Genomic DNA, 20990 nt, shown 5'->3' on the forward strand with positions numbered 1-20990 from the left:
CTAGCATGGCTATAGACCCTGAGTCGTGCTACACTTCAGTTTTTGCACAAGTTAAACGAACGAGATGTCAGGTGTTAATTGAGCGTTGGGAGTTGCTGATAGGTGATTTGTTGCTTTTGCACAGATCCATGCTAGTTTGTTTCCAGTCTTTATGCTAAGCTAAGCTATCAACTGCTTGCTTTAGCTTCATATTTACTTGACAGACATAGGAGTGGTATCCATCCTCTCACCGAAGTCTTGGCAAGAAGACAAAAATGTTGAACGATTGCTTTATGGAGCTGAAATAAAGACATGACTAAGTGGAATGTGGCAGAATATGTATGGACTGAAACGCTGAAGTGAATTTCATATTATCATAAGGCTGACTAATGGCCTATGCCAGCGTATCAGTAATAACACAGCTTGTAATGCATCATACTCTCCACGATAAGTTCTATTTACATTGCGCGTCGTCACTGGACTTTTTTCAAACCCCACAGAGACAGCAGTAGAGTTACATGTCCGCCATGCTGAACCCTGGGTAATGAATCAGACTGCATGTGTTATCCTATGTCTGGAAGACAGAGTGCCCGCCTGCTGCGACTGACCGCTCTGCAACAGCTTTACATAGCCGTGACAATTATCTCCATCAATCACGTGGGCCCGTTTCTGCAGAATGGAATATGTAGTGCGTGGAAACTGGCTGGGAAATATGGAAAATGACAAACACGTCTCTGGAGGGGCACATTTCTGTTGATAAAGATGTCACGGTATCTGCTCCATCAGTGCTGCTACATGAGGTCATCTGTAGATACAAGTTTTAGTTTTTGTCAACGGTGCCTGGATCCCAAAGGCGAGGTTCTCCTAGAAGTAGATGTGTCGCCCTCTAGTGGCTAATCAACCCCAATACTTTTGACAAAACAATATCACCTCAAGGCCCATTTAGTAGCTGGTCTGGAGCTTTTGTTCCTATCACCTATCACATGATCTCAATCAGCAGTTGATCAAATTTCCATTTTTCCTGAGCACTTTAAGGGGCCATGCCAATGTGGTTGCAGGTTTTAGCTGTTTAACTACAAATCATTTTGCTGACCGTTGTTTTTCCTACCTTCTCAGCTCGTCATTGGTTTCCATTCATTTTTGTTCAACATGAAAATGCAGACTTTGGAAACTTGTGTAATCAGTTATTACACAATTATTTTTGCGAGTGTTACATTGCGGTTGTGTGCGCGCGGTAATGCAATATAAGAGCAGACTTTACTGTGATGGGCTCCACAATTCAAGCAAGATGCGAGAGCCTCCTAATAGATTTTATGAAATTAATGGAAACCACAATTAAATACAATTAAACGTCTAAAACACCAGAGCACGGTTTGCAGAATGGATCTGCCATTACGTGAAGAATATGTGATGTGATGTGAAACCACGGGTCCTTGTTGGCTTAAAGGCTGAACATTAAAGCAGTTGTTTCCAAAACTTTGGATCATATCAAGTGATTTTCACCAGCAGAGCCCAGTTTTCATGGAAATGTAGATGTGCACATTTCCATGTTCGGAGAGCACTTTTTGTTAACTGTTTCCAAGTATTACTAACACTTGATACCGCGTTTCACTTGCAACACCATGTCAGGGGTGAATACATTCGTAACATTGGGCAGACGAATCTGGCAAAAGCCAACACTGAGAACCTGTCGTTCAAGATACTGGGGGAGATTCACTTTTTTGAATATGTCGCTTGTGAGTCTCCCAACTTTATGGAAGTGACTGTTTGAAGGAGCACTCCTTTTCAGTGTGTCTGAATGAGGGATGGGTCGTGCAAATGATCCGATGCAAAAACAGAACCAAACGCGTTTGTAGAACAAATAATGAATTCACTCCTTTCACATCTTTTCGCTTTTATTTAAAACATTTCATCACAGCACCAGCGAGACTTGAGACACAATCAGGTTTTAAATGCAACGAGCGGAGAGATGTGCGGTTTTGCACCACTAGATGTCACCGTTTGGCTTGTTCGCGGTGTGGTCCGAGAGGAAACGTCTATTCAGCCACACCGCTCCGATGGACTTCATTCTGGGATGAGATGCCATTTGTTGATCAGGGTAGAATCATTCTTCCTCTTCTCCTCTACGGCTACAAACACTCTGAAACACTCGGTCGGTAAATCAACGTTGAAAGAGTGCAACTGTCCATAGTAGGGATAAAGCATTACGCTTATATTCACTGTATGTACATGTAATATTTGATCCCACATATATATGAATGGTTTATTAGTTGTTTGGGTTTCAGAGTGTTTAAGCATCTTGTGAAGGTCTAAATAAAAGGTTTCCCAAACTGGGGATTGGGACCCCTGAAGAGGACGCTAAATAAATCTGAGGGGGTCACGAGATGAGGCAGAAACAACGTATGTGCAACAAATAACCTTAATCAAAAAAACAAACAAAAAAATTTCTTCAGGCCTTTGAAAATGATTCAAATAAAATAAAACAAAACAGGAAAACCGCTTGTGGTCGACCTGGTCACAACCTGTAGACAAATGCGCACCGTAATTAGGGTTAATTGAAGGGTTTTGAAGGGGTCATACAAAGGTTGGGAATCACTGATCTAAATACTGTTTTCAAGCTTCTACAAGAATTCCGAGCATCCGGGTTCGCTACAAAATCTTTGGTCTACAAAGTGCACGTATAACAATATCAAGTCTTTATAAACCTGTATCCGTCTAAGTAGGCAAACAGTGAAGTTAAATAAACAGCAATTAATGGCACTTGCACATGTCCAGGGCTACCAAAGTCGACCTTCTACTCTCCTCGGTAAACACAACGATGTTCTTATCCGACTCGTGAATCTTGATCTCGTAGAGCAGGTTGGGTGGGAGTGCCTTCACCATGTTGTCCCAGATGTAGACGGCCACGTTCTCAGTCGTGCTAATGGGCCGAGAAAAAAGGGGAGAATCACTCGGCGTGGGCGTGGGCGAGTGCGATCTGTAGACGCTGATTTGGGGACACTCACCTGACGACGTTGGCAAAGTACGGGACGTCCTTATCCAGGTTTTTATGGTCCAGCGTAGTCATGATGACGTCCTGCAGGAGGGAACCAATCAATCAATGTCGTCGGTCAACAAAAAGCTGCAAGAATAACTCTCAGCATTTAAGTCCAGCAGGCGTGCAAGGAATCGGACTTGATTACTTGGTGCTGACGTGATACAGGAGAAGGAAAATAAGTGACATAACTGATGAAATGTGTTGTATCAAAAGAGCTTGCACAGAGTAGGAGGCCCTTTTCAGACCAAAACACAAAGCTTCCAAACGGGCATTGTTAGCGCTGATCTCTCCCGGAGGTCGTCCGTGTACAGCTTACACCTAGGCCACACGTTTGAATTTCGGTGAAAAACTAAACAGGGTTAGGTTTGGAAACCACTATGCTTAAATCTATCTCCCTTTAAAGCTGCACTCGTCGATATTTTTAAACGAATAACGGGACAGTTATCCCCGGAGTCTGCAGCTCCCCTATGTTCCATGAAGCATTTTAGCTTCTTTTAGCTCATTGTTTTTGTTCTGAAGGCCCACACTGCTCATCCGCCTCGTTTCAGACCGCAGCTGGCGGCCGTTTCCACCCAAAAAAGCCCTACCCACCCAGCACCAAATACCAGACAGACACGGTTAGCAACAAGCCGGTGAACACAGTGGAGTATTTATCCGCTTTAAGAGCCAGAGCCATTCCTCTCAGGAGTTGGTGGAGACCAAAAACAGAGCTGAAAGAATTGGGAATATTGGACTTATATATTTGTTGGGTCGCCCGAAAAAAAAAGAAAAAAAAAAGAAAGTCAAATGAATGTCAATGCTGCTCTGCGTCTGGATGTGTAAACAGGCAACTAACGTGTTCGCCATATCAACGTTACAGGGTGCTACGTTTTAGTTTTACAGACGCATTGTGAGGATGTACTTGTAGCTGTACTTCAGCTCATATCAGAAGTCTTATCATCATTAATCGTGAACACCTGCAGTGCTCCTACTGGTAATTATTCTACTTGAAATATAATCATTTGTATGAAAAGACTTAAGTAAAAAGTAGCAACACCGCAGCGCAAAAAATACTCTATATTCACATCAAAATGTATGTTAGTACTACGTTTTGCAGAATGGTCCATTTCAGAATAATGCACATTATATTACTGGATTATAAATGGTGATGTGTTATGTGAGTCAACGTCACTTTAATGTTGCAGCTGGCAAAAGTGGGGCTGACTCCAACTCATTACTCATTACAGTAATATGTAGTAATGCATCATCGTTTATCAGACGGTTATGATTTGTTATGAATCATCTGAAGTTATCAGATAAATGCGGGGCAGTCAAAGGTGCAATATTTGCCTCTGACATGTAGCGGAGTGGTGTAAAGCAGCATAAAATGGAAATACTGTGATGGGTTACATATACTTTGTTACATCTTCAGTCTTTATAGAGTGGCTGTGTTTTTTGTTTGTTTTTTTGTGTGTGCGTGTGTGTGTGTGCGATCCTTGCTTGTTGAGACCATCTTACCTCGATGCACTTCTTCAAGTCCGTCAAGTTCATGACCATGCCAGTGAGACGATCAATCTGCGGACGCACACGCACAGGTGAAGGTCAAGCATGCTGTTGTTGATGTGTGTCCCACACACACACACACACACACTAGTGTGTTTTATGTGTGTGCGTGATCGCGTTGTGCGCAAGCATCACGTCAAAAGATGAGCCATGACTCATTTTCTATTCAGTCTGACCTTGTTTCATGTGAAGTCGTGATTCAAGTCCTCTGTTATATTTTTGTCAAATCAAATTTAAATGCAAAGCCCAAATAAATGAATTGCAGACATTCTGCCAGAAATAAAATGAAGGTGGGGAAATACTGAATGCTACTGCTAAATTCTTTATTCTTTTTTTTTTTTTTTTTAATATGAGCTACTGAGCCTGTCTTTTTGTTTTCAGTCATGTTTGTGAGCCATGATTTTAACAAGTCAAACAAGAGGGGGGGTTATTGACACGTGCTGCCTTCAGGTACGCCTCATATGCTCAGAAGCCAAAAGTCTGGAAGTTGTAAATTGCAACAATGGCATAGAAAAAGGGGTAAGAGATGAGACACTTTGCGATCAATCTACAACGTTTATAAACAGGAAATTCATCTGTAATTATTTTGATAATCAGCTGATCGGATCCGATCATTGTCAACTGAATATCTTATGGGTTTTTTTGGACTGTCAGACAATACATTTGTTTGCGTAACTTTGGACGGGTGTATTTGTCACAATTTGCTTATAGATCAGACAACTAATCGACAGAAAATAATGGCAGATTAATCACTAATGAAAATACCTGCTAATTCGTGGCTTCTGTTTTAGCAGAATAATAATAAAAAAAAGAGATTTAATATAATTGGCATATTAGCCATATGGCCTAATTATTGGTTCATTTTTCCTATGTAACTTTTGTTTGCCATGTTGCTACTTTTTCTGTACACTTTTTAGAAGCTTTATTAATACAACAATATGTAAATATAGTAAACCTAAAAACAAAACTTAATACGCTAAAAGGTATTTATTGATGGATGCTATAATATCTTAAAGATCAGGCAGCGCAGTACGAATTTGTGTTTCTAAAGACTAATGGTCAAAAAAAAATCAGCAATTAGCAATATAGCCGAATTATTCCCTCATATCTTCTTGTGTAACTCTTCATTTGCTCTTCCATTTTACCTCTGTCTGTATGGTCAGCCACCTTTGTACGGGCCGCGATTGGATACCACGCCATTCTTTACGGCAGCACCTGAAGGCAGCACCAGCGCCGGGCAATGACTCGCACCTGCGGATTCGAATGGACTACAAATCCCACGGAGACCGGTGCTAACGCCTCAGGTTGAGTTCATTTAATATGTACAGTAGTAAACATAGATGGCTGCCGGTGACATTAACGCCGCTTTGTACGCACTGTAGCTGGGATGCATTGTCTTCTCCATGCCGAGGACCTCCGCTCGCCGCTCGGCAGCGCGAGTGTCCGTCGAATATTCTATCTTTTTGTCTTTGCAGCGCATATTAAAGATACATATTAATATAATATTTAAAAAAACCTACAAACTTGTCAGTGCTCTTAGTTTACATCGGCGTACACCTGTATCTGTAATGCAGCCAGGTTTAGGAAGTAGAGGCTGTATAAGCCAACCTCCCGACGGTCTGTAACTACCTGTGGAGTCGGTGGCTGGCGCTGAAGCTCTCCACCCGGGTGATGTATCCGATACGCTCCTCCGCGCTGCCGCTCGCCGAGGATCCTGCCATGGTCAGTAACGTCGGCCCTTTTACCCGAGAGATGGGGACGAGGACTATAATAATCCGCCGATGAGAGCCCGGAAAGAGAAGGGATGAAATAGGCTGTCCGCCGGAGCTCCAGCCTCCCCCAGTCCCCGTGACTCACGCTGCCCGCCCATTGGCTCAAACCAGGGCGTAAATACAGCTCACATGTCTCAGAAGCCCTCAGGCTGAGTGGCTTTAAACTTTAAACTTTAAAGTAAGTAACAGCAAACCAGATACACCAATCTTCTTCATTAAAAGTGAGTATAGGCCAGAAAGGTCTTTTATTTTAGTGTTAATTACTACAATGCATTTCCTGCTCATGAAGTATTTGCAAGTGCAAAGCGTTCAGTTATCTTTGTATCACAAGTGATTCCAAAAAGACAAGAAGCACCAGATTTGTCCACCACATTATTTGCAGGATCAGCGGTGATATTGGCCACATGCTGATGTGTGGACGTGCAGTATGAACAGCATTTTAATGTTAGGAGCTGGCACAGCATTCAGATCCCTCCTTTCAGTAAAAGCTGAACTACTACTGTGTTAACCCCCCCCCCCCCACACACACACACATACATACACAATAAGTCCCCAGTTGAAAGTGCTCCTTGAGTAAAAGTACATAAGCGTGAGTGACAGAACGTGCCTGAAGTATCAAAAGTGAAAGTCGATGCAGAGAAATGGCCCTTGTGAGTGTTATACATATTTGTTTAGATCAGCATACATGACGATTTATACCTCTCCTCAGGTAGTTTAGCTATGGAATAATGCGTTTTACAAGATCATTTTCTGTTTCTCTTGTAAAACCATAATAAAGTACAGTACGGAAGCATGGAAGCTGGTATGGATGACCATTTGAGGATGGGTGTGCCCACACCTTGAGGCCTCAAGTCATGAGGCAGTCATTTGAGAGTCACCAGCAGTGCCGTCCTTCCTCCATCCGATGAGGAAACATGCGGCCGTGGTCGTTCACTTGTCATGTGCTAAACCAGAAAATATGTAAAGACACTGGGGGTAATTTACCAAGGATGGTGATGATGATGATGATGATGATTTACAATTATTTGTCGCTAATGAGTCAGATGTGAGGTGTGTTCATATTTATTGAAACTGGCTCGTCAGTGGGCATTGACCCCGATGGCAGATTATTGTTATTGTGTCTGTTTAAGAGAGAGCGATAAAGAGAAACAACGTTGGGGTCAGGTCCATATGATGTGAAAAATATCACTCCTTTGTAATTTTTTATTAATTATTGCAATAAACAGTAGTCAATTGCAGATTGGATTCCAGGACACTAGTGTTAAAACATTGCTGAGAAGATATAAATTCTTCAGGCTTTAGCAGCACGAAATAATAAATTCTCAATTGCAGATTGTATTTCTGGAATTTTGAAAAGTGGAAAAGATCACTGCTTTGGAATGTTGCATGAATCGTTGTCATTAAAAATTAAGTCGTCTTCAGATTGTAATCCTGAAATTTGGAATAGTGTAAAAGATTACACACTTGGAATTTTTCACGAATCATTGTAACTCACCCTAACCCTATTGCAGATTGTATTCCTGGAATTTGGGATCATGTAAAAGATCACTCCTTTGGAATTTTTCATTAATTGTTGTTAACAATTGACATTCAATTGCAGATTGTATTCCTGGGTTTTAGGGTAGTGTAAAAGATCACTCCTTTGGAATGTTTCTTGAATTGTTGTCATTAAAAATTAAGCCATTTTCAGATTGTAATCCTGGAATTTGGAATAGTGTAAAAGATTTGCACACTTGGAATTTTTCATTAATCATTGTAACTAACCCTAACCCAATTGCAAATTGTATTCCTGGAATTTGGGACAGTGTAAAAGATCACTCCTTTGGAATGTGTCATGAATTGTTTTTAACAATTAATATTCATTGGCAGATTGTTTTCTTGGAATTTCAAAAAGTGGAAAAGATCGCTCATTTGGAATTTTTCATGAATTATTGCAATTAACAATACTCAATTGCAGATTGCATTTTTTGTTTGGAATTTGGGATAGTGTAAAAGATCATTCGTTTGGAATGTGGCATATTTCTTACATGACAGTTATGACACATTTTTAGTCAAGTGCCTGTTGTCTTAGATTTTGTTTAGCCCATAATATCACTAAATTGGAATGAGCTAGTTATGGCTGAATACAACATGTAAATAAAAAATGATATAAACTATCAGTTGTGGACTGAGTTGATTGCCACCCTGACCTTTTAATACTGATGGCATTAAATATATATTTATTGAAAGCCATTACCAACCATTATAACAGTATTGACATGGCAGAAAATCTTATTCACACCACCATTTCTTATTTTAACTGACAATATAGGAATTCTGAAATACACACAAAGAATGCTTGAACAATAACTTTAATGAACTTATATACTCATACTCATATATAACAATAGAGGCTTTCGTTTATTCATTTCAGCAACTTTTCATCAACTCGTACAACACATAGACGACAACGGCATACATCAGGATGGACAATACTGTAAAAGCAACGCTGAGAAGAAGGTCCAAATTCTTCCGAAATCTTCCGCAGCACTAAAAAACAAATCAGTTATTATGGCCACTCATAATGACAGACTATATTGTTGAACAGTATAACAACAGCTGCTTCTGGTTGCTGCGCCCTTCCTTCTTCAACTGCTTGAGGAGGTGGGGCCATATCATCAAGGGGCTTGAGAAGGAAAGAAATTAGTTTTAGTTTTCAAGTTACACAATGAGTCTAATAAATACAGCACACTTAAACAAAAAAATTATCAAATTAAAATTGGTCTTACATGAGGAACAGCCAGGAGATGTTGTCTGGCTGTGCGGATCTCGGCATTGGTGGCTTTTTACAGTTTAGTTAGTGTCTGCATAAAGGCAAAGAGAAAAAGAAAACAAGAGCTTTCCAAATCTGGTGTGTCAGTGTTTCCAACTTCTAAATGTTTTGTGTTTCAACATCCAATGTTATATATCTGACAATTGATGAAATAGATGCAAAATATGCATCCTCTGCCAGCCGTTTATGTGGCATTAGACCCAGAAAAAAGGTGGGATATAATATTCTCTTCCTAGTCCCACTACATGTGCCAAAGTGTCTTACCCACAACATTTATTCCCTAGGTGACAGCGATTAGAGAGCTGGATAGACTTGTGTGGAATATAAGATTCAACGTCTGGATCATTAAGAACAATTACATTTTGGGAACAATTTTCTCAGATTTGGCCTTGTTACACTCGGCTTGTTTCACTTCTGTCTCTGAAGAAACCTCGACATACATTTGTGCTATTGTATACATGTGCAACTATACACAAATTGAAACATGCTAGACTAAGACTGTAAGACTAAGCAAGCATCAACAACACACTAAGCAAGCACTTCATATTGCACACACTTGACCATAAAATTCATTTCACAGTGAGAAACCACAAAAATATTTCTACTTACACTCTCCTCAGTTGTTGATACAACCTTCTTTGTGGATTGTGATGCTCCTGGGAAATCCATGTAATCCATCCAAAAGACACCACCTTGAAATATGGAAAAGGCCACACACAGGCAATAGATACGTTTCTTGGAATCTATATCAGTTTGTATTCAATATGTGGAATATTAAGTTCTTTGGATGCTAAACTTGGAAGCATTAGTGATTTATATTTAATATTTGTAACTACAATGCAAAGACTGGAAGGATTAATCACTCACAGTGCAAAGCATCGTCATTGGAATTCAAACTTATATGTGCTCTCCACCAGCTTGCCATTAATACTGAGGAAACCTCAGGGCAGCTTTATATATAGCCCAGCCAAGGTCTTCGGTCATTGGCTGATTGGCAACCAATCATAAGTGAGCTTGTCATATTGTGTTTAAGGAAATATGAGAGTATTAAAGATACCTTTTTTGGAATACAAAGTACATCTGTAAAATGAAGTCTTACATTACTTACAATAATAAAGGAGAAAAATATTATATAACATATATGACTCAACACAAATTCAATTCTGCACTCTTTTTCATACACATACATATATACATACTGTATACATATTGTATTCTGGAAAAAAAAAAATACAGTTTATACAAATAAAATCCCAAGTAAAACACTTTAATAAAAATGTTTGGTTTTACATACATTATAGAGATATACATTTGTACAAATTTTTATGACTTCTTTTTTACAGCCACAAGGCCAGTTTCTTGTTATGTAATTTCTTTTCAAAAAAAGTGTGCCCCCCCCCTCCTTTAGATACTATTGGCAAAATTAAAGTTTTTTCAAAAATGTAAAGCAAATGAATATAACTGACAGAAACCTTCCAAATAAAATTAACAATTTCACTTCAAATTTGTGGCATACATTCTAAAAGGAAAAAAATGAACTCATGGGAACAGTCCCTCCACCCTGCAACCCGTGTTTCCTGTTAAGCCTTTCCCTCTCCATCTCAAGTGCTGCCAAAGCCTTTCGCCTGCACCGCCCGCTTTCTGACTCTCAGCTTTCTAGGGCTAAATAATTTCCGAGCCATCCTGGGCTTAGTACTGCTCTTTTCACTGCACTGCTTTCTAGCCAAGGGACTCTTTGATGGAACCAGATTTTATTCTGCGTCGTCACTGGGGTGCAGACCAAAAAGGGATTTGGCTGTATCTGCGGGGCAGCATCCGGGGCCAGTGGGCACGGGGCTGCTGACATGCTGTCCATCTCATCTGTGTCATCATTGTTGTATGGCTTGTTTCTTGTCACCGTTATGTTTTTGTCACCTTCCTTGTGTTTTGTTACAGTTTTTGTCTTTCTGACCTTGGCACTTGTTCTTTCTGCTTTTGCGCTGTGTTCCTGTGGTGATTTGGGGGTTCTTTTTCTAGGTATTTCCTCTTCGCTTTCTGAACTTGAGCCCTCTTGCTGCCTCCTCCTCTTTATTTCCTTCTTTTTGCCCTTGCTCCTTCTACGTTTACTGCCCTGACCGTTTACTGTCCTCTCTCCTCTGCTCTTGTCCTTCTGTTGTCGTTGTTCATCATCTGCTTCTCCTGTTACTGTCCTTCTGCACTGCTGCTCTCTTTCCTCTGCTCGCATCCATCTGTTGTCGCTGTTTGTCAGTGTCTGCCTGTTGTGTCTGTATCCATGCCTCCTCCTCTGAGGACTCCTCCAGGCATCTTGCTTTTGCTTTGTCTTCCTGCAGTGACTTTGTGGTTCTTCTCCTGGACGGTGCGGTTATGGCACATGGCACAGTATGGAGACAGTTGTCTTCTGGGGCGTGTGGGGAAAGAGTACAGCAACAAGTTGTAATGTTAGCGATGTCATTGTTGATGAAATTTGTCACATCAACCCTCAACAGAATTGCAATGCCACATCTCTGGACATTTTTAAGACAAGTGAAAACATTCACCAAGGCCTGTGGTCTAATGTCTAACTAAAATCCACAGCAACATTCCTCGTCTCATTTTCTGCTTTGTATTTTTTTTTTATGTGTCTCCATTTTTGTAAAGCATTATTGGGTCCCTTGAAAGGCACAATACAAATTTGCATTATTATTATTATTATTATTATTGCAGGTGATGCCTTAGCCTTTCTGTGATTCTGAAAAGGAGAAAAATGCCGTCACATTAAACAGAGGTATTGTCAAAGCAGAGTGTGTGTGAGTATGTGTACGCGCATTACGTCATGTGAAGTCACTGGTGAGTGTGTATCTGTGGTGTCCATCCAACCTAAAATACAAAAAAGAACTGCTGCGTTAACATATGAGGGAGAGATCATTTGTTTGGGACTAATTTGGAAACTATCAACGCTATCTGGAATAATATAGGAACTTGCGTCATCACTTTGGAATACAGAGAAGTATAACCCACATTTGGTATCGTAGCTGTAAAGCGGTTTGTGAGCGACATTCTGTATGGAGCAGAAAGAGCAAAGTTTAATTGAATTATGTTCGTACTCAAACAAGTCCAGAACAATCAAGCGGCGTTACTGTGGTTCACTAATGGAGCTCCTTAGCATATTCCACGGTGGAAGTTGCATAACGCCAACAAAGCAGTTCAACGCCGCTAGTCGGGTCATGAGAAATACATTCTGAAGACGGGTCGCAGGTGGGTGAAACAGGAGAATATATTCATTTCATTAAACTCTTTTACCTGTAGCGATGTTGAGAAGAGCCGGAGCACGCTGCAGGTCCGTGGCGGACGTAGAGTGACTGTCAGCGTTGCCCACAACATCACCTGACTTCACCCCCCCTCCTCCTGCTCTGTTGTGATTCGGGTATTTAAATGTCCAGACACGCCGACAGGTTCGGTCGGGATCGAATTTGAATGAATCCTCAGTGTTGTTGTAAAGCGGTTTAAAACGCCTTTCTCCAAAGTAGAAGTCTAACTAGTATCATTCCGTTAATGTTTCAGTTATAGATATGACCGAAGTTATGAATATTGTGTCTTTATTCGTATGGATATTTACATTTAGTTTCTAACTTTTTTTACTTGTGAAAGTTAAATAACGAGTTTTCTCCACTGTGTGCGCAGTTTCTGTAAGATGTCACCATGTCACTAAAGGTGAAATACCAGGTACCAAGTAGTACCAAGAAGTACATTAAATTATAGCCAAGTTTCACCGATTTGGAGTTCATCAATGAAGGTGAGTAGCCATTTGTATAGTAAAATGTACAGCTGCCTTAACAAATGGAAGCACAGTATTTTATTTGGCATAGTCCTTAAAAATTGCCTTTTCCCGTGCTGTGAATAGTTTATTTGAATGTTAGGAATGTCATGTATTGCATTATTTTACTCGTGGCGCTTTCCATATGACCGTTCATGTTGGCAATACCAGCTTTTAGTCACTAGAGGGCTCTTGCATGCAGCATGCTTAACCCTTGCCTCTGTATTTTTACACATGTAAATGCAAAAAGCAGATGCAATACACACCACTTCAAAATGTGGTTTAATTTATCATGTGTTTGCCCTTTATTGATACATCATTAAAATAGTAGGTTGTTTGCTTTTATTTGTAGTTTAGTTAAAAACATGCATCAAGTTTTAATTATAAGGAATAAATGACAGTGTGAGTGACGACAATCAAGCTGACTGGTCTGTGTGACCGATGTCATTACATAGAGCATAAACACAACACAGAAAGGATTTTGAAAATGAAGCTCAAGGATCAATTTATTCCAGCTGTCCGTGACACAAGTTCATCTGTACAGTCTGTGGCTGAAAGTGTGGCCAATGATGATGTTGTTTAACTGTTCATTTTACAGATTAGCCTGTTTAACTTAGCATGTTTGTTTGTACGCCAAGATCTTGGTCCTCAGTGTCTCAGAGTTAAAAAGCATAGTTTGGACGTCAGTACATGTTGTGCTTTTACAGAGCTTTATTCACAACAAGCTGAAGGTCCACATGTGAACAAAATGAGTGTGTGTGTGTGCAGTGTGTTGTTGTACAATGACTTCTTACAAGTCTAAATTTAATAAACTTGTCTGTACAGGAAACAAGGACTGACAGACCAATGACCAATTTGGTGATGCTGAATGATCACGCTTTGACTGGGTGGTTTGATGAGAAACTGTTTGAGCTGACTGATCCTCAGAGATGTCCACTAGAGATGGACCCCATCGCCCACTGTCCCCGACTGTGGCGGCTGGACAAGACAGGCTTGGTGGAAGTGATTTGAAGCAAGGAGCCTCCTTGCTTAAAAGGAGGCTCACCAAAAGCAGAGCTGGACAGGCACCCACAGTTGGATGAAGTGGATGCAGATCTCACACTGATAAAAGGTGAAGCTGGTTGCCTTACTCGGAAGATATAAAATGTAAAGTAATGTCTGGGTTTGAGATGAAAACTGCCCTAGAAATAATGACCTCTAATATCAACATAGGGGGAGCTGGAGGAGGCTGATGGGAGGTTCTGGCACTGAGTGTGTTATCCATGTCTTTGATTTCTGGTACAGAGGATTCCTGGATCACCTCACTCAGTACCACTGTGGTCTGCTCTGCAGTGAGGGTCAGGGAGGACAACAGCATCAGACCAAGGACACCTTACCTTACCTGAAAATTTGACAACACATAATACATTGAAAGAGCAGAGTATTGACAATACTGGAATTCCTGAAATAAACACAGACTTAACTTTAATGAACTTTCAGTCGAACAACTTGTACAACAGGTAGATAACAATGGCAACCACCAGGAAGGATACTACTGTAAAGGCAACACTGAGAAGAAACTGAATTCTTCAGTCCTCTGTAGCACTAAAAAACAAAACATTAGTTATTGAGAACTCCTGCATGAGATCAATTTCTTTATCTGAACATTTCAGCTGGTTTCCACACATCATCCACATGCAGCCCAATATGTATACCAGTGTTTGAACAAAACCTTGTCAGAATCAGAATCAGATCAGAATCAGAATCAGAAACTGTTTATTGCCAAGTGACATACATTACAAGGAATTTGCTGTGGTCTGAAGGTGCTATTGATTCGATAACAAATAAGTAGAATATAAAAAGTAAAATAGAATAAAAATAAAAAATAAAAACAAGATAAATAACAAACAGTGCAGATAACAAACAGTGCAGTTTTAACCAGAATAAAGTAAAGTGACCAGATAAAGTGTCCAGTAGGGGGTGGGTGCGTTAATATAACGTATAACTTGTGTTTGTGTTCTGGGGGGGGGGGGGGGGGGGGGGGGGGTGTCAGTGTGAGTTTGTCAGGTTGACTGCAGAGGGGAAGAAACTGTTTTTGTGGCGGGAGGTTTTGGTTTTGGTCCTGATGTGCACATTCAATTCAATTCAATTCAATTCAATTTTATTTATGTAGCGCCAAATCACAACAAAGTTATCTCATGACACTTTACAAAATTGAGCAGGTCTAGACCGACTCTTCATAATGTTATTACAGAGACCCAACAGTTCCCACCATGAGCAAGCACTTTGGCGACAGTGGCAAGGAAAAACTTCCTTTTAAGAGGCAGAAACCTCGAGCAGAACCAGACTCTAGGTGGGCGGTCATCTGCTTTGACCGGTTGGGTTTTAGGGAGAGAGAGAGAGAGATATTTTTTTTTTTGATTTTTACAAAAACACTTTATTTACATACTTCACATATTTACAGACAACTCAATAAAGTGCTAATTAAAAATAAGTTATCCAGTAAAAACCTGTGCAAAATGCAATTCATCATTATTAACAGAACAGATGATGTCTCCGTAGCACCAGCGCTGTCTAAAAGCGTCCAAATCACCAATTTGTTTAAAAAACCTGTATTCGAGCCACAGTCTGGCCCTGATGTTGCAGAGCCAGACTGACCTGGCCTCCTGTCCCTCCCGGTTCTCCACCCGGTTCTTCCTGCTTATATATATGGCCATCTTTGCTTCTCCTGAGAGGAAGTTTAGGAGCTGCCACTTCTCTCTGTTTGTCTTGTTGTAGCCAGCTCCCATAATAAAAACACTCTGAGAAAACTTCACACCAAAGAGACTAAAAACCAACGTTAGAAGAGTGAAGAACTCTGTGAGTCTCTGACACTCAGTAAAAACATGGAAGACAGTCTCGCGGAGATCACAGAATGGACACTTGTTAAAAACAGCAGGATTAAGAACAGAAATAAAAGCATTGGAGGCGACGGCACCATGTAAAATCCTCCACTGGAGGTCGGCAGTCCGTTTCTTTAGGGGAGGTTTGTACAAAATCCTCCACTGTGGGCTGGGTCCGGTTTCCCCGGCCAGTCTTTTAGTCCACACAGTGGGGGGCCTGTTGCTCAGTCCTTTTCTGTTAGTGCTTTTTACACAGTTGGAATAAAAAGTATTTTTGTCCACTCTGTGCAAAGTCAGTTTGTTTGGGTGAATGACAGTCAGCAGGGGGCTGGTCAGGTCTCCTAACCCTGGGCTCAGGTAGATCTCCGGAAACGGGTCTGCGGGGTCCGGTTTGGTCGTTCCCTGGCTGTAGTCCATTAGGAGGCTCTTCTCCTCTCCAGAGAGCCTCTGCCTCCAGAGCTCCAGGACCCCCTGAGCCATCCGGACCGAGCGCAGACCCAACAAAGAGCCCAGGGCCACAGCATCGCTCAGCGCCGGCCCCGCCGCATCCACCAGCTGCTGTAGGCACAGGGTCCTGGACCTGCACAGCGCCCCCATCAGGCCGGGTGTGGCGCTGCTGCTGATGTCCAGCCTGGCCCCGTGTATCAGTGGCTCTTTCAACAACCAGTGCAGAGAGTCAGACTTCTGGCACCTTTTTTTATTAAAAAGGGTCCAGGACTTAAAAACACCCTGATAAAACGGAGGCAGCCCACTTAACTTTAAAAGTTTTAAATCAGTTAAGAACAGAGCAGCATCCAGCCCCAGGTTGTTAGCACGTCTGAGAATGCAGCTGGCCACGTCTCTCCAGACTAAATCTGCTGGACCTGTTAGATATTTTTGTATAAATTGGAGCCTAAAAGTGGCTGTTCGGCTGGCCAGGTGGACGAGGCCCTGTCCCCCCTCCTCTCTGGCTAAAAACAGCACCCCTTGTGGCACCCAATGCAGACCGTCCCAAAAAAAATCCACCATTTTCCTCTGTATTTCTGCTAATAGGCCTGAGGGGGGGTCGATACATGTTAAACGGTGCCACAGTTGGGATGCCACAAGGTTGTTTAAAACCAGAACCCTACCTTTAAAAGACATTTGAGGGAGCAGCCATTTCCATTTGGAAAGTTTTCCTTCAATCTTTTCTGTGACGTTCTCCCAGTTCTTCTGGACCATGTTTTCTTTTCCTAGAAACACTCCCAGGTACTTTAGGCCGTCTCTCTTCCAGGCCAGGCTCTGGGGAAGAACTGGGAGACCGTCACGCCATTCACCGACAGCGAGGGCTTCACTCTTTTTCCAATTCACCCTCGCTGCCGATGTAATGCAAAATTTTTCCACCATAGTGGCTAAAAGGTCTGCATCCCTCTGGCTTCTGATAAAAACAATGACGTCATCGGCGTATGCCGATAAAACAATGTTTCTACTAAAACCAGGTAAAACCAGTCCTTGTATGCTGGAGCGTATCTTGTTCAGTAGGGGTTCTAGGGAGAGTGCATAGAGCATCCCCGACAGAGCACAGCCCTGCCGGACCCCTCTACCCACTCTAAAAGGAGCACACAGACCGCCGTTAAACTTCAGCACACTCTCCACGTCACTGTACAACACCTTGATCTTAGCTATGAAACCTGCGCTGAACCCAAACTTCTCCATGACCTTCCAGAGGAAGTTGTGCTCAACGCGGTCAAAAGCCTTTTCCTGGTCTAGAGAAATCAGACCAGTGTTTATACCCAATGAGCTAGAGACCTCCAAAACATCCCTAATTAGGTAGACACTGTCTACCATGGACCTGCCGGGCACACAGTAGGTCTGGTCCCGATGGATGACCTGCTCCATAGCTCCCCTCAGCCTGTTGGCCAAGGCCTTGGACAGAAGCTTGTAATCCACACACAGCAAAGACACGGGGCGCCAGTTTTTGATGTCCTGAAGGTTTCCTTTTTTTGGCAAGAGCGTAAGAACAGCTCTGCGGCAGGACATCGGCATGGAACCAGAGGCCAGACTTTCATTAAAAACATCTAAAATATCTACTGCTAAAATGTCCCAGAAGGCTTTATAAAACTCTATTGTCAGGCCGTCAATGCCGGGAGCCCTCCGACCCTGCATACTTTGCAGAGCGGCCTGAAGCTCCCGCATCTGCAGCGGCTCCTCGAGCTGGGAGTTAGTATCTCCAGAGACCTGAGGCAGTTCACTGCAGAACTCCTCCAGCAGTGTGTCCTCCTCCTCGTACTCAGTAGAATACAGAGTGGAGTAAAACTCCACCGCCCGCCTTCTGATCTGGCCTGGTTCCATGAGCTCCTGCCCCGTGTCTGACAGCAAGGAGTGGATTACCTTCTTCTGTCCGTTCTTCTTCTCCAGGCCGAAGAAGAAGCTAGAGGGAGCATCCATCTCAGCGATGTTCTGAAATCGGGACCTGACCAGTGCACCCTGTACTTTACTGTCTAGCAGGTCGGCTAAAGCCAGTTTTTTTACTTTGAGGACTTCAATATATCCTCGATCTCCTGTGGACTCACTCATTTTCTCTAGTTCCACTATGTCACTCTCCAGGTCCTTCATAGATCTGGTGACGTCTCGTGTAACATTGAGGGTGTGCTGTTGACATAGAAGTTTAATTTCAGTCTTCCCATGGTCCCACCACTGCCTGAGACTGCTAAAATCACCCTTCCTCTGTCTAAAAACACCCCAGAAATACACGAGAACCTCCCTGAACTTTTTGTCACATGTTAAAACAGAATTAAAATGCCAATATGCACTTTTCGGCAAAATATTTCTAATAAAAACATGACATAAAAGCAGGGAATGATCCGTAAAACCAGCAGGTATAATTCTGCACATTTTAAATATATTAAAATGATGCTTAAAACAATAAATACGGTCAAGTCTGGCTGAGGAGATCCTACTCTCTCTGAGGTGGGACCATGTGTACTGTCTGCTGTCTGCGTGCATCCTCCTCCACACGTCCACCAGGCCATGAGAGTGGACCAGCTGCCCCAGAGCATGCTGGGATGCTGGATGAGGCTCTGCGTGGTTGCGATCTAAAGACGCATTTTCAGTACAATTAAAATCCCCACCCAAGAATAAAAAATCCTCCGAGGCACAGCTGTTTAAAACATCGTTAACTTTTTGTAAAAACAGCTTCCTCTCTGCACCGTTTGCTGGAGCATACACATTGATAAAAACAGCAGTGAAGTTCTCAAAACGAGCTTTAGTTAAAAGTAACCTCCCCTCAATAAAATGCTCGACCTCCAGCGAGACTGGAGAGAAGTTCCTGGAGAAGAGGAAGCCCACTCCTCCACTTAGAGTGGTGTTGTGGCTTAAAATGGCTTCCCCTTCCCACTCTCTCCTCCAGTCTGCCTCATTTTCAGAATTACTGTGCGTTTCTTGTAAAAACATGACATCAATGTGCTTCATTCTGGCAATTTCATAAATACGTTCTCTCTTTCTTGCATCTCGGGCTCCATTGACATTTAAACTTCCCACTTTAAAGACATCCATGTTAAGTGAGATATTAAGAACAACAATTAAAACCAATAAGTTAATTAAAACACACATTGGAGTTTTTGACATCATCACTGTTCATTTGTTTCTTTACTTTAAGCACAAGTTTTTTCAACCTAAAACCCTCCTGGTCAGTGAGGCCAGACTCCTCTCTTTGGCTCATGTGGAGTCTGGCCGATGAATAAAACACTGATAAATCAGGGAAATGATCTTCTACTTTAACACCATGTTGGTTCTTTGTCTGTAGGAGAAACGACCTGATCTTTTCTGCAGTGTACAGCTTTCTCTGCTGGCTGCTGGTCAGTTTAAAACACGGCACATCACTGCTGTCCGACACACACTCCTCCTCACTCCCGCTTTCATCCGTCTGCACCTGTTTCCTCACGGTGTCCTCCCCAACTTTACTTGTTTTTGCCTCACTGGCTGCATTTTTTGTTTGTCTCCTGCGTTTGTTAGCAGGTTTTGGTTTTTCTGTTGCTGTTGCTGCTGCTGCTGCCTCCTCCTCCATCTCCGCTTCCTCCACCTGCTCACTCCACACAACACTTTCCTCACCTGACTTATTTTCCTGTGTTCCACTTTCCTCACCTGCCTGTATCTCTCCTGACTTACCTGTCTCACTGACCTCACCTGTTCTGTTTATCTGTTCCACCCCCCCACTGTCACCTGTTTCTGACCCCTTTTCTCCCCCAACCTCACTGTCCCCTACTTCACCTACACCCTCACCACCTTTTCCTTCATCGCACCCACTTCCACCATGTACATTATCCCGTGACACCCCGTGCACCGGGTCAGACACGGCAGCCAAACGACGCGTCAAGGCTCGCGGAGCCGCAATCGGCCGCGCGGAAGCGGGGCCCGGCCCCGCGACAGCGGCCACCCCGGGCGGAGAGACCACCGCCGGGGAGCCGGACCCGCCAGCGGCGGCCGCCCCCAGCCCCGAGACAACGGGCGGCCCCGCCGCAGCGCCGGTCGCCCCCCCCCCGGGCCAGGCCGAGCCGGATCACCGCGCCTCGGACAGGCCTTCACGGTGTGTCCCTCCTCACCGCAACCAAAGCACTTCATTACCGATGAGGTTGCAAATATCACGTAGTCATAATCATCTACTTTAAGGTGGAAGCGGAGGTTGAGCTCCTCGTCCCGGTTGTTCAGTATCATATATAACTGTCTCCGGTGAGACACTACGTGCTTCAGTAACTGAGATCTGCATCCAGACAGGATCTTTTTGATGGGGGAAACCACTTTCCCATGTCTGGAGAGTTCTCTACTGAGAAACTCATCGGTAATAAAAGGAGGGACATTAGACAGGACAACTTTGGTTGCGGGCTGCGTCAGCGGCAACACCGACACAAACATCTCATTCACCGAAATACCTGTCTCGATGACGCAGTTCACCTTGTCCACCTGGTCCAGGAAGATAACGACGGCGCCGTTCATCCGTGCGGCCGATCTGACACTACCGTGTCCAACCCTGTCCCCCACCGCCAGCCCGATATCCTCCACACTGCACGGGAAACCGGCGGAGATCTTAATACCGTGTTTCCGCGTGAGCCTGGAGAAGTCTCCATTTACCATGGTGTCAGAGACACCGGCCAGCAGAGACACCGGCAGGAGACAAACAAAACCCCAAACAAACCCCAAAAACCACAAAAGTGCTCCAACTATCAATTAAAGTAAACCA

General features: G+C 42.9%; 1 protein-coding gene across 1 annotated transcript; it reads right to left on the reverse strand.

Annotated features, from left to right (window-relative positions):
- Positions 1-1865: 1865 nt before the first annotated feature.
- LOC139303684 (6-pyruvoyl tetrahydrobiopterin synthase-like) lies at positions 1866-6279 on the reverse strand. The gene is made up of 4 exons (XM_070927520.1): positions 6188-6279; positions 4514-4583; positions 2985-3055; positions 1866-2899 (listed from the first exon to the last, which is right to left on the reverse strand). Exons 1-4 carry the CDS (start codon positions 6277-6279, stop codon positions 2731-2733), a joined length of 402 nt encoding a protein of 133 aa, XP_070783621.1. The 3' UTR covers positions 1866-2730.
- Between the last annotated feature and the right edge of the window lie 14711 nt (positions 6280-20990).

This window comes from Enoplosus armatus, chromosome 20 (genome assembly GCF_043641665.1).
Source record: "Enoplosus armatus isolate fEnoArm2 chromosome 20, fEnoArm2.hap1, whole genome shotgun sequence".
Classification (NCBI taxonomy): Eukaryota; Metazoa; Chordata; class Actinopteri; order Centrarchiformes; family Enoplosidae; genus Enoplosus; species Enoplosus armatus.

Excerpts from the sequence above, each read along its gene's own strand:
- LOC139303684 (XM_070927520.1), bottom strand. The coding sequence starts at position 6,279 with ATGGCAGGATCCTCGGCGAGCGGCAGCGCGGAGGAGCGTATCGGATAC. Across the intron at positions 4,584-6,187 it reads GCCAGCCACCGACTCCACAG|TGTGCGTCCGCAGATTGATC; the intron begins GTAGTTACAGAC and ends TTCACCTGTGCG. Across the intron at positions 2,900-2,984 it reads TACTTTGCCAACGTCGTCAG|CACGACTGAGAACGTGGCCG; the intron begins GTGAGTGTCCCC and ends TCGGCCCATTAG.